Source organism: Molossus molossus, unplaced genomic scaffold (genome assembly GCF_014108415.1).
Source record: "Molossus molossus isolate mMolMol1 unplaced genomic scaffold, mMolMol1.p scaffold_m16_p_15, whole genome shotgun sequence".
In the NCBI taxonomy this organism is placed as follows: domain Eukaryota; kingdom Metazoa; phylum Chordata; class Mammalia; order Chiroptera; family Molossidae; genus Molossus; species Molossus molossus.
In genome coordinates, this window is record NW_023425350.1 from 39,277,638 (window position 1) to 39,290,500 (window position 12,863).

Here is a 12,863-nt window from a genome sequence, read left to right on the forward strand (position 1 = left end):
GGATAAGAAATCTTTCTTGCCCTGGCCAGTTTGGCTCAGCGGTTAGAGTGTCGGCCTACGGTCCCGAGGGACCCACGTTCGGTTCCCGCTAAGGGCGTGTACCTCGGTTGCAGTTTGTCCCCGGCCCTGGTTGGTCGTGTGGGTGGCAGCCACTCGATGTGTCCCTTTCACATCGATGTTTCTCTCTCTCTCTCTTCCTCTCTCTCCCTCCTACTCTATCTGTACAAAAAATGGAAAAATGTCCTCGGGTGAGGATGAAAAAGAAAAAAAAAAGAAATCTTTCTTTCTTACAGCTGCATAGTACTCCATTGTATATATGTACCACTGCTTTTTTATCCATTTGTCTGCTGATGTACACGTGGGCTGTTTCCAGATCTTAACTATTATAAATAGTGCTGCTATAAACATGGGGGTACATATATTCTTTCTGATTGGTGTTTCAGGCTTCTTAGGCTATATTCCTAGAAGTGGGATCACTGGGTCAAATGGCAATTCAATTTTTAATTTTTTGAGGTAACACCACAGTGTTTTCCATAGTGGGTGCACCATTCCGCATTCCCACCAACAGTGTACTAGAGTCCCCTTTTCTCCACACCCTTGCCAACATTTGTTGATAATTTGTTGATCAACTTAAAATTTTATAACATCCTATTTTTATGCATCTCATATCAATATCTAACAAAGGAATTATTTTTCAACTTTTCTATTCATTTTTATCACTACCCCTACAATTGATTAAAGAGAGCACATGAATGATATGCTTGACTGAAATGTCCACAGATGCCAAATTTGATCCTGAAAATGGCCAATAAATGGAACTAATAAGATTACACAATAAATATGGGTTAAAAGACTGCTAAATTTAAAATATTAACACCACTAAACATAATTATTTTACTTTACTAAGAATCCTTTAATATAAACTTACCACTCTTATAAATTCAAATAACTCAATAACAGCTGAATTTAACAGATTATACCGAGTTCCATTATCCAGAAGAGCATTTATAACTGGCTCAAAAAGATTTCCTTTGGTGATGTAACGATTATAAAATTCATCTTTAAGGCCAATTATCCGCCTCATAAAACGAAGAGCACCTAATTAAAAATAACACAGGAAATAAGTCAATTATCTTACTAATATGAATCACTATACAGGTATTTTTACATAAATTAATGTATATGTTCTTCTAGAATAAAAAGCAAAACTGTGCACTAACAATTATTGGGCTTTGAGAAAAACACAGGAAAAAAAACAACTCAAAACCTATACAACTTTAGTAGCCAGAGCTAATAAAAAACCAATAATTAGCAATTGGGAGACAAACTCCGTAGGCAAGTAGCCCCATAGCAAAGAGATTAAAAAAGTACAAAAAAACCCCTCAAAATGCCAATGTTGGTGGTTCTCAGGGAAGTGTGGGTGGATGTGGAGCCAATGCAGTGAAGGGCAGCTCAGAATCAGTAGGAGACCATCCTTTAGGTGGGCAAAGAAGTGGTACAAATGCCAAGAGTCAAGTTAGCCTACCCCTCTGGGGGAGGGAGCTGTGTAGGGAGATGCTGTTTTAAATTTTCTGAAAACAGCCAAAGGGGTCTCTGCTGTCAATTTAACAGAGAGCTAAATGAATTTTTCTGGTTAATCCTCATCCAAGGATATTTTTCCATTGATTTTTAGATAGAGTGGAAGAAGGGAGGGATTGGGGGGGGGGGGGCATCAATGTGAGACAGACACATTGACTTGGGGCTGGGGATCAAGCCTGCAACCCAGGTACATGTCCTTGACCAAGAATCAAAACTGCGACCCTTTGGTCCGCGAGCTGATAAGAGCTAAATGGTTTTTACTTTTCACTATTTCAGCTCTCTTTGTATTGAAAAAATCATAAGTGAACCAATACTACGTCCACATTGTAATATCATCCTCTTGTTTACCAATTGCTTATGAACTATTTTGCCTTAGGTAAACATGTACTATGGCAGATCAGACTGTAAAGAACAATAGAGTAACAAATAAATAGTATAATTTGGCTTTTCACATTTACAATACTGAAAAAAAAATTTCCTTTCAACTAGTCTTTTCCCTACCTAATAAAGCTAAACAAAATTAGCAATGTTACTGCTTAAATTACTAAAGACTGTAATTTTAATCCCTTATATTTATGTTTGTTGATCCTTTAACTTGTAACCGTTTCCCTAAGTAGCTTAATTCATTCTGTTGATACCACTAGCCAAATCTTTAATAATACAAGGTTTCCAATTTTTTAAGTTGTCTCTCATTTCAACCTTCTGTTGAGGGATGAAAGTTATTTAAAAAAATTATGTTGAAAAAGGTTCTAAATATTATCTGAAAATAGAATAGAAATGGGCCATATAAACTAAAAATGTATGGAAATTGTAACACCAAACAAGTGTGGAAGTGCTAGATTTATCACCTCTTTTTGTGGGGGGATAAGAAAAAATTTACATGGATTACAAAGACTGAAGTATTGGCAAAGATGTGAGCAAATGGGCACTTTCAGACACTTCTGGTAAATGAACTGACATGCCAACAAAGCTATAGTTAAAACCACATTACTTATAATAATGGAAATCTTGATGCAATATAAATATTTAAATGCTAGAGGTTCGTTCTATTATGATATATTCATATAAAAGGAATTACTCTGCAGTCATCAAAAGGACTAGCTATAAAAAACCCAAACAGAAAAACCTAACATGAGAGTCCTTCCTAAATTAATAATAGTAAAAAATTAATATAAATGCAGTCAGAATAAACTGAATAAAATTATTTTTTAAGTCATTGTGAAAGAAAAATGTCCAAGAACCAAGAAAATTACAAACAAGAAAAGTGGGGCCGGGTGGCTCAGTTGGTTGCAGTGTCATCACATACACCAAAAGGTTGTGGGTTTGATCCCTGGCAAGGCACAAATGGGAGGCAATTAATCAATGTCTCTCTCTCAAATCAATAAACATTCTCAGGTAAAGATATAAAAAAAAACAAAGTGAGGGGCACTTGACAGATATTAAACTTTACAGCAGAGAGACTATAATGGCATAAAAATAAACATTCGCTTTATTTCACCTAGTGAAATAAAAGAATAGACAGCCCAGAAATAAGATACAAGTAATATATGGTAATCTACTTCATAACAAAAGCGATATTTTAATTCAGTAAAGAAAACAGTTTATTTAGTAGATGTTGGCACAACTGCTTATTCAACCAGAGAGCGACAAAGCTATATACAAGAAAAAATTTCACATGTTATTACATATATAAATGTAAAATATGAAATAAAAATATTATGAGAAAATTCAGAATTATTTGTATAATCTTAGGACATGGGAGACTTTCCTAAGAAAGACAAAAACCGAAAAAGCCATAAAAGAAAAGCGACATATAAGTATTTTAAAACAGTCATATGGAAAATAATACCATAAAGATCAAGACAGAAGACAAATGAGACTAAGACATTTCCACCCTCTAAAACGTGATAAAGTGGTAGTATCTCTAATATAAAAAGAGCCCTAAGAAAAAGATAATAGGCAATTTGTAACAGATAAAAAATAAAAGTCACTAAAATATAAAAAAAATGTTGTCAAGGAAAATGTAAATTAAAACACAAAGGAAATACCACATTTTCCATCGTCAGCTTGATAACATTTAAAAAAACCAGTAACACCAAGTCCTAGAAAAGTGTCACGTGCTTCAATCTTTTGGGAATGAGATCGAAGGATATATGTTAAATTAAAATTTAAAAAGATACATTAAAATATATAAACATTTTGTCCTGGCAATCCCATTATTGGGAATTTATCCTGTGGGAAAAATCAACCAATACATAAAAGATTTACATACTATTTACTACAGTATTGTTTAAAGTGGCAAAATACCAAAACAGTTTTGTAATCCATGTATTAGAGAATGGTAAAATAAACTGTGGAAGAGCCACTCTAGAATATGTTATTTAACTATGTTTAGGAAACAAAAACTGGTTCATGCCGTATACAGTGACCTTGAGTAACAAATATTAAGGGACTGAAAAGTGTGTTAGTATAATCATGTTTTTTTGTAAAAATAAAACAAAAATCCTGTGTGTGAATATGTTTATGTTAATTTGTACAAGTATGGACAAAGGAATGGAAGAGAAATAGTGCAGGCGGTTAACAGTGGCTACATTAAGGCCTTAAAAGTAAAGGGAGTAGTAGGGAGATTAACCTTTTCTCTACATATTAAGTTAATGTTTTTTTTTTTTATCCTCACCCGAGGACATTTTTCCATTTTTTGCTCAGGTAGAGTGGGAGGGAGAGAGAGGAACAGAGAGAGAGAGAGAAACATCGATGTGAAAGGGACACATCGAGTGGCTGCCACCCGCACAACCGACCAGGGCCGGAGACAAACTACAACCGAGGTACGTGCCCTTAGCGGGAACTGAACCCGGGTCTCTCCGGACCGCAGGCCAACGCTCTAACCGCTGAGCCAAACCGGCCAGGGCTAAGTTAATGTTTTAACTCTAATTTTTATGTTCAGAAAATACCCACACAACTCTTTTAATTTGGAAGGAGAAGGAAGCTAATTTATCTCTCTTTGTAGGTGAAATTATGAAGAGGAAAGAAAAATGTACAGTTTGCCAAAAATCAACATTGGTGCAAATATTTTACAAGTTCAATAAATAACCCGAGTTACACAAAAACATATGAAGGCCCATATCTCAAAAATATAAAGAGTCACTACTAATGACAGTGTGATGAAGCAGATGTAAAAGATAGCAGGACTCGTTCTATTAGTAAAATATTATCACAGCACAGGACATTATCTCAGTTGAGCTAATTAAATCTAAATGTGAGGAAATATGTGTGGGTGGGGAAACACTATGACCTGTTCCTCTTATCCTTTAAATAAAAGATCAGTATTTCTCATAATCATCTCTTTAATAACATATGTACTGCTAAAAAATAAATTCACATAGGTAACTTCAGCTTTTATCTCTATTAAAAATTGTGTTCCTTAATACATTTTACTAGACTGTTCACTTAAATTGTTACTTACACAATGCCAGGAAAGTGTGCTTTGAATTCATCAAGACCAAGACTCTTCTTAGCAAGTCCTTGTTCATAATATAGTTTTTTATGTGATATGTGTGATGTTCCACACAGAATGTGAGTAGCTCTAAAATTAAGGCAAGCAGCTGTGCTGTTTGGTAGTTATCTACAAAGAAAGTCATCACATGAAAATCAGATATTGCAATACATCTAAATAAAAAAGAAGAAACCTTATATCCTGTATTTTAGAGCAAGTGTATAATTGTATTTCCTTCTCATTTTTATATCCATTAAAGAAGCTATAGATTTTTACTTTTTCATTAGGCACTCTCCAGAAGCATCGTCAGCTTTACCTAACTAGTACTTTTTTAAGGCTCCTGTATAAAATATTTAATAATGTTAAGGGGAAAAAAGCCCTCGGTAAAAATCTATAAACATGATAATAAAACCCCCAAAGCACTGAGATTTTCTTGGTCATGTTTCTTTAATATGTACTTTAATGATTAGTATTAGTAAATCTAGAAAAGGGTCCAAACTGTTTGCGTAAAATGGTGCAATGTAAATTTCCCCCCAAAAATTAATATGTTTTTATTTTTTTTTTATCCTCACCTGAGGATATTTTTCCATTTTTTGTACAGATAGAGTGGGAGGGAGAGAGGAAGGGAGAGAGAGAGAGAAACATCGACGTGAAGGGACACATCGAGTGGCTGCCACCCGCACGACCAACCAGGGCCGGGGACAAACTGCAACCGAAGTACGTGCCCTTAGCGGGAACCGAACCCGGGTCTCTCCGGGCGGCCGACGCTCTAACCGCTGAGCCAAACTGGCCAGGGCTAATATGTTTTTTTAAAGATATCTTTGGGGAAAGGACATTTTTGGATATTTGAATATTAAGTGAAAAATGTTGCACCAAGATTTTTTAACACTAATTTTTTTCACATCAAACCATATCATCCACGAGAGGCCTACAAAAATACACTAGCTTTATTTCAGGAGGCTTTGGTTTATACATTCATGGAATGATTTCAAACTGTTTCCTGAGCACCAAAATTGAATATAACTGAAGGGCTTATATAGGTAATTACCTACACCTATTATAAATGTTTTAGATAAGGAAATATTAAACTGTGAGCGATTTATGGAATCAAAGTCTTATACAATAGAAAAAAAAATGACATCACCTAGTACAACTATTTTATTTTTCAAGATGACACACATATTTTGTGGAACTATGCTGCTATCAGGAATAAATTAACATTCTTTTAAATAACAGAATGACCATTAAATATAGAAAATACAATTCTAGTATTTCAAAGGTCTTTTCTACTTTAAATTAAGTGAAGAGTTTTACCTTTCTCCAGACCAATTTGTATAACTGCCAACACTTGAACTATTCCTTTACTATTAAAAACAAACTCTTTTAATTTCTCCAGTCCCAAATTTTATTTATTAAAGATTTTGTAACAATGATCTAGTGTTAATTAAATGTCTTGTTTTCACTTTTCCAAGTTAGGATGTGAAATTACTCATCTATTTTCTGAACTGTCTCATTATTTGAAACTGGCATTCCTAGTCTGCTTTGATTAACCTGGTAGAACAGACAGGATGCTGGGTACACACAGGCATATTTTTCATTCTATCATGGTATGCATGTTGCATGTAAAATCAAGTGTTTCCATTCAAACTCATAAATAAAACCTAAACATAAGTCTGTTATTAGAAACATTAATTCCTAACTAGTTGGTGTTCAGACGTCTTATCAAAAAATATCATAAAACAAGTTTTAAATCTACAAAACAAAAACAAAAACCAAAAACAAAATTCGAAATGGTTTTTCCATTTTTTATAATGGAGAAAGTGAAATATTTTCTTTGTAATAAAGAAAAAAGTAAATGTATATTTGGTTCTGTTTCTGTTGAAAATATGCCTTTCTTAGCCTTGTACAAATGCATTATATTCTCAGTAGGAAAATGTTTACTATTTGCATTAGCTCATAAAATTTATACTCACCGGGACAAATCGTGCTGTTTTTGTTAGACCCAACTATATTATCTAATAAAAAAAAGTCAAAATCAGTTACTTCAGTAATAATATCTCATATTTTCCTGGCACTATAATATATAAAACATCTTTGATCTAATCTCATTTTACCCACATAACCACCACTAAGAATTAATTGTTTCAGTCAAATATTATAGTTCTACCTGCAGTCTTTTACAGAACTGGGGACAGATGAGAAGTAATTAAAAGACAACATCACAAATGTTTTGATAAAAAATGAGATTACAGCCAGAGATAAGACTGATACCTTTTATCTTCTCTCAGTCATCCTCCAACAATCTAAATTATGTCTATCCATGTAGGTATTTCTTAAAATTTATAATAACACAAATGTTAACAATAGATGACTTAAGGCTTTTGATTTTTTTTCTTTATTGATTTAGAGAACGAGGAAGGGAGAGAGAGAGATAGAAATGTCAATGAGACAGGACATCAATTGGCTGCCTCCTGCATGCCCCCCACTGGGGATCGGGCTTACAACCTGGGCATGTGCCTTGACCGGGAATTGAACCGGTGACCTCTTGGTGCATGGGTCAATGCTCAACCACAGAGCCACAACAACTGGGCTACGCTTTTGAATTTTTAAAAAACAAAATAAGTGGAATATTTTAAGTAAGTTCCACTTTCTTGGCACACATCTTAGAGCACATCTGTGTAGGAAAATACAAGGATGTATACTGGAGCATTGTTTGTAATATCAAAAAGCTAGAAACAAATGTACATCAGAAGCAGAAAGGCTAATTACAGCCTACTCATACAAGAGAAGACTATATAAGAATTAAAAATAAATAAGAACTCTAGATATCAATATAGACAATTCTGAAAAAAAAGCAGCGGGGGCCTGGCTGGATGGCTCAGTTGGTCGTAGCACCATCCTGTGCAACAAAATGGTTTCAAATTTGATTCCTGGTCAGGGCACATATGTAGGTTTCGGGTTCGATCCCTGGTGGGGGTGCATATGGGAGGCAACCTATTGATGTTTCTCTCTCGCATCTATGTATCTCTTTCTCTCTGAAATCAGTAAAAAAAATATCCTTGGGTGAGGATTAAGAAAAAAGCACACCCAGTAAGTAAAAATGAAAAACACTGCAGAGTAACGTATACAATAGAAGTCAATGCATATCAAGTCTGAAAAAATGAAAAGTAATGCATTTTACGTTATAATAATACAAACGAACATAGGGGTGATAAACTCCAAATTCAGCATTCCTTTAGGGATGAAGATGGGTGGGCTGGAATGAGAATGGGAGAGTTAATAGCAAGTATATGGATGTCTGTTAAACTAATATCTAAATATTTCTGTATGCTGGAAGTGTTTTTTTTTATCCTCACCCAAGGACATTTTTCGTTATTTTGTTCAGATAGAGTGGGAGGAAGAGAGAGAGAGAGAAACATAGACATGAAAGGGACACATCGAGTGGTTGCCGCTCACCCGACCCAACCAGGGCTGGGGACAAACTGCAACCAAGGTACGTGCCCTTAGCGGGAACTGAACCCGGGTCTCTCCAGACCGCAGGCCGACGCTCTAACTGCTGAGCCAAACCAGCAAGGGCTATGCTGGAAGTGTTTTAAACTGAATGTTAAAAGTACATTTATGTTAGTTTATATAAATAGAACCATTCTACAATAAAATGTTTTGTGGTATGTTTTACCCACTCAACTTTACATTTTTGGGAACTAGTCAGATGATAGATCAATATTCAATTATTTTAACTGCTATGTAGTATTCCACTATATGCATATACCACACTTTAATTTTCCTACCATGAATAACATGACAATATTCTTGTACCTGTCATGCACATGCATACATGTTCCCTAGGATATATACTCAGAAATAGAATTGATGACATTATGTGGGTACGCCCATTCTACAAATTCGTTAGTTAACATTCTCTTAACTGACTCAAATTCACCAGCAGTCTAAGAGAATATGTCCTACACATATCTCATTATACAAGTTGAGTTGTATTCTGAACAAAAGTCAATGCTTTGTTTATGCTAGTTATATTTGGCAGTATGATTACATTATTTAAATACTGCAGACTGATGAAATATAGATTTACAGAATACAGAAAGATAATACAGAACTCAATAAAAAATTGTCACCAAATTAGATATACACAAATATGAATACTTAATGGGAAGTATGTAAAACCATAGTAGGATTTTGCAGTTAGACTGCTTAAAAAATAAATATCTTTAGGTTTTCACTCCACTGTAATAAACTGAAATCAGAAATTGTAGCTGATGAATTATGGGAGTAGTTTATACAAGAAGATAATATGGAAGTACAATAAAAAACACATGAAAGAAAAAAGCCTTGACAAAAGAAAAAAAAAATTAGCAAATAAGTCAGCCCTTAGAGTAAAATGCTTATAAAGAGGAGTTTATTTTAAATTGTTCTCTGAGCCAGTGTAGCTCAGTGGTTGAGCATCGACCCATGCATCAAGGGGTCGTTGGTTCGATTCCCGGTCAGGGCACATGCCCAGGTTGTAGGCCAAATCCCCAGTGGGGAGCATGCAAGAGGCAGCCAATCGATGTTCTCTCATCAATGTCTCTCTCTCTCTCCCTCTCCCCTTCCTCTCTCAAATCAGCAAAAAAAATTGTTCTCTGCTTTAATCCCATCAGTGTCTGATCCTTATGTTGTGAAATCAGAAAACTGTGTTGCCAAAACGATGTTATCTTTGAATTTTCAAATATAGGCAATACACTGTTTGTTCTTACTCTACACATTAACTCTAACAACTTTGGGAATGATTTCCTTTTTCTGCTAATTGTTTACATCTCCCTCACGGTGTAATACTTTTTGTCACATTTCTATATAATTCTGTAACACAAACAAAAATAAGGAAAATCATGATTTTATATTACAGTTTAGATCTTTCAGTAGTAATTTCCCTGTCATATAAATAACCAAGTAAACAGCCTGTTAGTTATAATACTTATTTCATTCTTTAAAAACAGAAATCATAAACAGATAAGAGACTCTACCCTTTTCACATTTGTCTTCTGAAGTATTGGTCAAAAGTGGTGCTGTGAGGACATGCATACAATGGTTGTAGAAGAAATTCAGAAATTCACTTTTTTCAGTTTTCTGAAACATACAGAATTTAAAAATTACTTTACTACCTTTATAATTAATAAAACATCTTCAAGAATTAGCAGTGTGAAAAAAAAGAATTAGCAGTGTGGGTCATACACAAACAATAGATACTTTAAGATATCGTAAAAGAACCAAAATACTAGTTATATTCACCTTAATCTTACTTCTGCAGAATTTAAAAATCAAATCTATTTCATATTACAAATAAAATGAAAGCAAGAAAAATATCATATAGTATTAAAAACAATTGTTTTAGGAAATGATTCAGAACAATTTTTTCAAATATAGTATGATCTAAAATACAATGAAGAATCTATCAAGCAATGTAAGATCAACTTAATTGCTTAAAGTTTGATGCTCCAGATTTCATAATGTATCCAAATCGGAAAACCCATCAAATTAATTTATCAAGCCACTAGAAACAGGACAGAATTTAAATCTATTTTTAACATTTAAAAAATTTATTAGGAAATTTGGAAAATAATGCCTTTTGATTTCCTGGGCTACTACTTTTCTACACAACTGGTCCCATATACTTGGATATATGTTCTCTAAATATTAAGAAATTTTATGAAGAAAAAATACCCCCCCCTTTTTTGAGACAATCACTATTAATATTTTGGGATAGTTCCTTAAGACTTTTTTTTAATGACTTCTTTTACTATGCAGTTAAGACCATTCAGTACATATTAATTTTTCCACTTTATTATAATAAAAAAAACAACAAATTTACCACTTAACCATTTTTGTTTACAGTTCAGTAGTGTTAAGTATATTCACAGTGTTGTATATTAATTTTTAAGACATTAACATACAGAGGTCAAGGTCATAAATAGAAGTGCTAACATTTCACTAAGACTTTACAGATTACAAGATTGTATTTTGCCCCAAGTGAACCGCTATAGGAATACCATTGCTACGTGAATACCATGTATACAAATACTTATTTATTGCTTTTCAAAATTGTACAATTTTCAAAATTTTTATATTTATATGTAATCTATATAAAATTTTTAAAAATCACAACAAATTAGATGAAAACGTAAAAAAAAAAATCTCAATAGTAATTTCTTACGTTATTTGTAGCCAGCATATTCTCTGGATCAATTAGAGTACGAAGAAGTCCCATTAACTGAACAGCACCTCCTAGCTCAGGATCAGTATCACAGATCATTTGTTCAATTACTACATTAATGAGAAGGATATCCTGAAAGAAAATGTTTCTATTAGACCTGGTTTGGAAATACGACAAATATATTAGCTGAAAATAAAATCGGAATCACCAGAAAAAAGCCCCAAAGAATTAGAATGTATGAACTTATCTAAGCTCTTTTCCTGATAATATGTTTCAGAGTAAAAAAAAAAAAAAATCCACTTAGAAAAGCTGAGCATGCTATACAGCTTATGATACCATTAATATAGGGAAGTAGAAAATAAAATCATTTACCAGTGATTCTTGTTCACTGGAGGATCTAACAGATTCTCATTCTACGTTTTAGCCTCAGGTATGCATTTTGAAGTTGACAAAATAAGCAAGATCACACTTCTTGTGACCTGCCCCTCTCTCCCCCAACACAGCTTACCTCAGCTTCTAAGAAAATACTTTTTAGCAAAAAAGTGAGGAAAAAAAATAAAATAACCCAGTACACAATTCTCCACAGGTGAGCGAATGAACAATGGTTATATAATGACCTAATATTAAATACAGTTATTGTTAAATTATCAACATGCTCTTGAGTCTTAATATACAGAGCTACAAGGCAGCTTGCAGATAACAAAATTTGTTTTTTGCTTGTATTTTAAAGTAGAAATCTTGAGTAGTAAATTAGGATACAAAGTGACTGTTCACATCAAAAAGTTTTGACATCAACTCAGTGGACTTAAAAATATGTATATTATTGGGGGAGAAAGGTAGTAGTAACCGAAGGAGATGAAATAACGGAACTGCATGGAATGAAGACAAATGTCTTAATTGGGAGGATTCTGGAAAGTAATAAATTGAAAGCTTCAGTATAAAGTATTTTTTTATTTTGCTAGTCCTTCCCAAACTTAATATACTATTATCCAAAAATAATATATCCCTATGAATTGTTTGTGTACTTAATGCAATAAAGAACCAACAAAACCATGTCATAGCAACTTAACTGCTTAAAATCAGAACCTTGCCCTCTACCATATTTCCAAATTTGAACACCAGTAAATCAATTCTATCATGGCAAAAGAGATAGAATAAAATTTCTTTAAAGAGGAATTATGAAATAAAATTATTAATTGTTGTATTATTTATATTACTACTATAAATCTACTTTTGCCTACCCTGTATTGTTTTAATTTATGGTGTCTCATAATTCATGTAGACTTTCTTCATTCTTTTTCATTCTTAAGTTCTCTGATTTTTTTCAATTGCTTGAGTCTGCTGTTGAAGCTATTTATTGATCTTTTTCAGTTCAGTCACTGTATTTTTCAACTTCAGGATTTCCTTTTGATTTTTTTTTTATGGTTTCTCTTTTTTGAAATCGTTTTGTTTATGCATTGTTTTCTTGATTTCATTTAGTTATCTAACTGTGTTCTCTTGTAGCTTACTGAGCTGCTTCTTTAAGGCAATTATTTTGAATTCTTTGTTAGGCAGTTCAAAGTTCTCAATTTTTTTCAAATATAGGTA

The 12,863-nt window shown here is 33.4% G+C and overlaps 1 protein-coding gene across 3 annotated transcripts in view; it reads right to left on the minus strand.

The window, feature by feature from the left end:
• PPP4R3B (protein phosphatase 4 regulatory subunit 3B) overlaps nt 1-12,863 on the minus strand; it is a 61,729-nt gene that overhangs the window by 14,889 nt on the left and 33,977 nt on the right. For 2 of the 3 annotated variants that reach the window (XM_036263478.1, XM_036263479.1), the window contains exons 8-12: nt 11,277-11,408; nt 10,090-10,192; nt 7,045-7,086; nt 5,042-5,200; nt 929-1,098 (exon numbers count right to left, since the gene is read on the minus strand). In XM_036263478.1, the coding sequence (XP_036119371.1) occupies nt 929-1,098; nt 5,042-5,200; nt 7,045-7,086; nt 10,090-10,192; nt 11,277-11,408 (606 nt within the window). The remainder of the gene's footprint in view (nt 1-928; nt 1,099-5,041; nt 5,201-7,044; nt 7,087-10,089; nt 10,193-11,276; nt 11,409-12,863) is intronic. The other variant, XM_036263480.1, reaches the window with a different exon arrangement.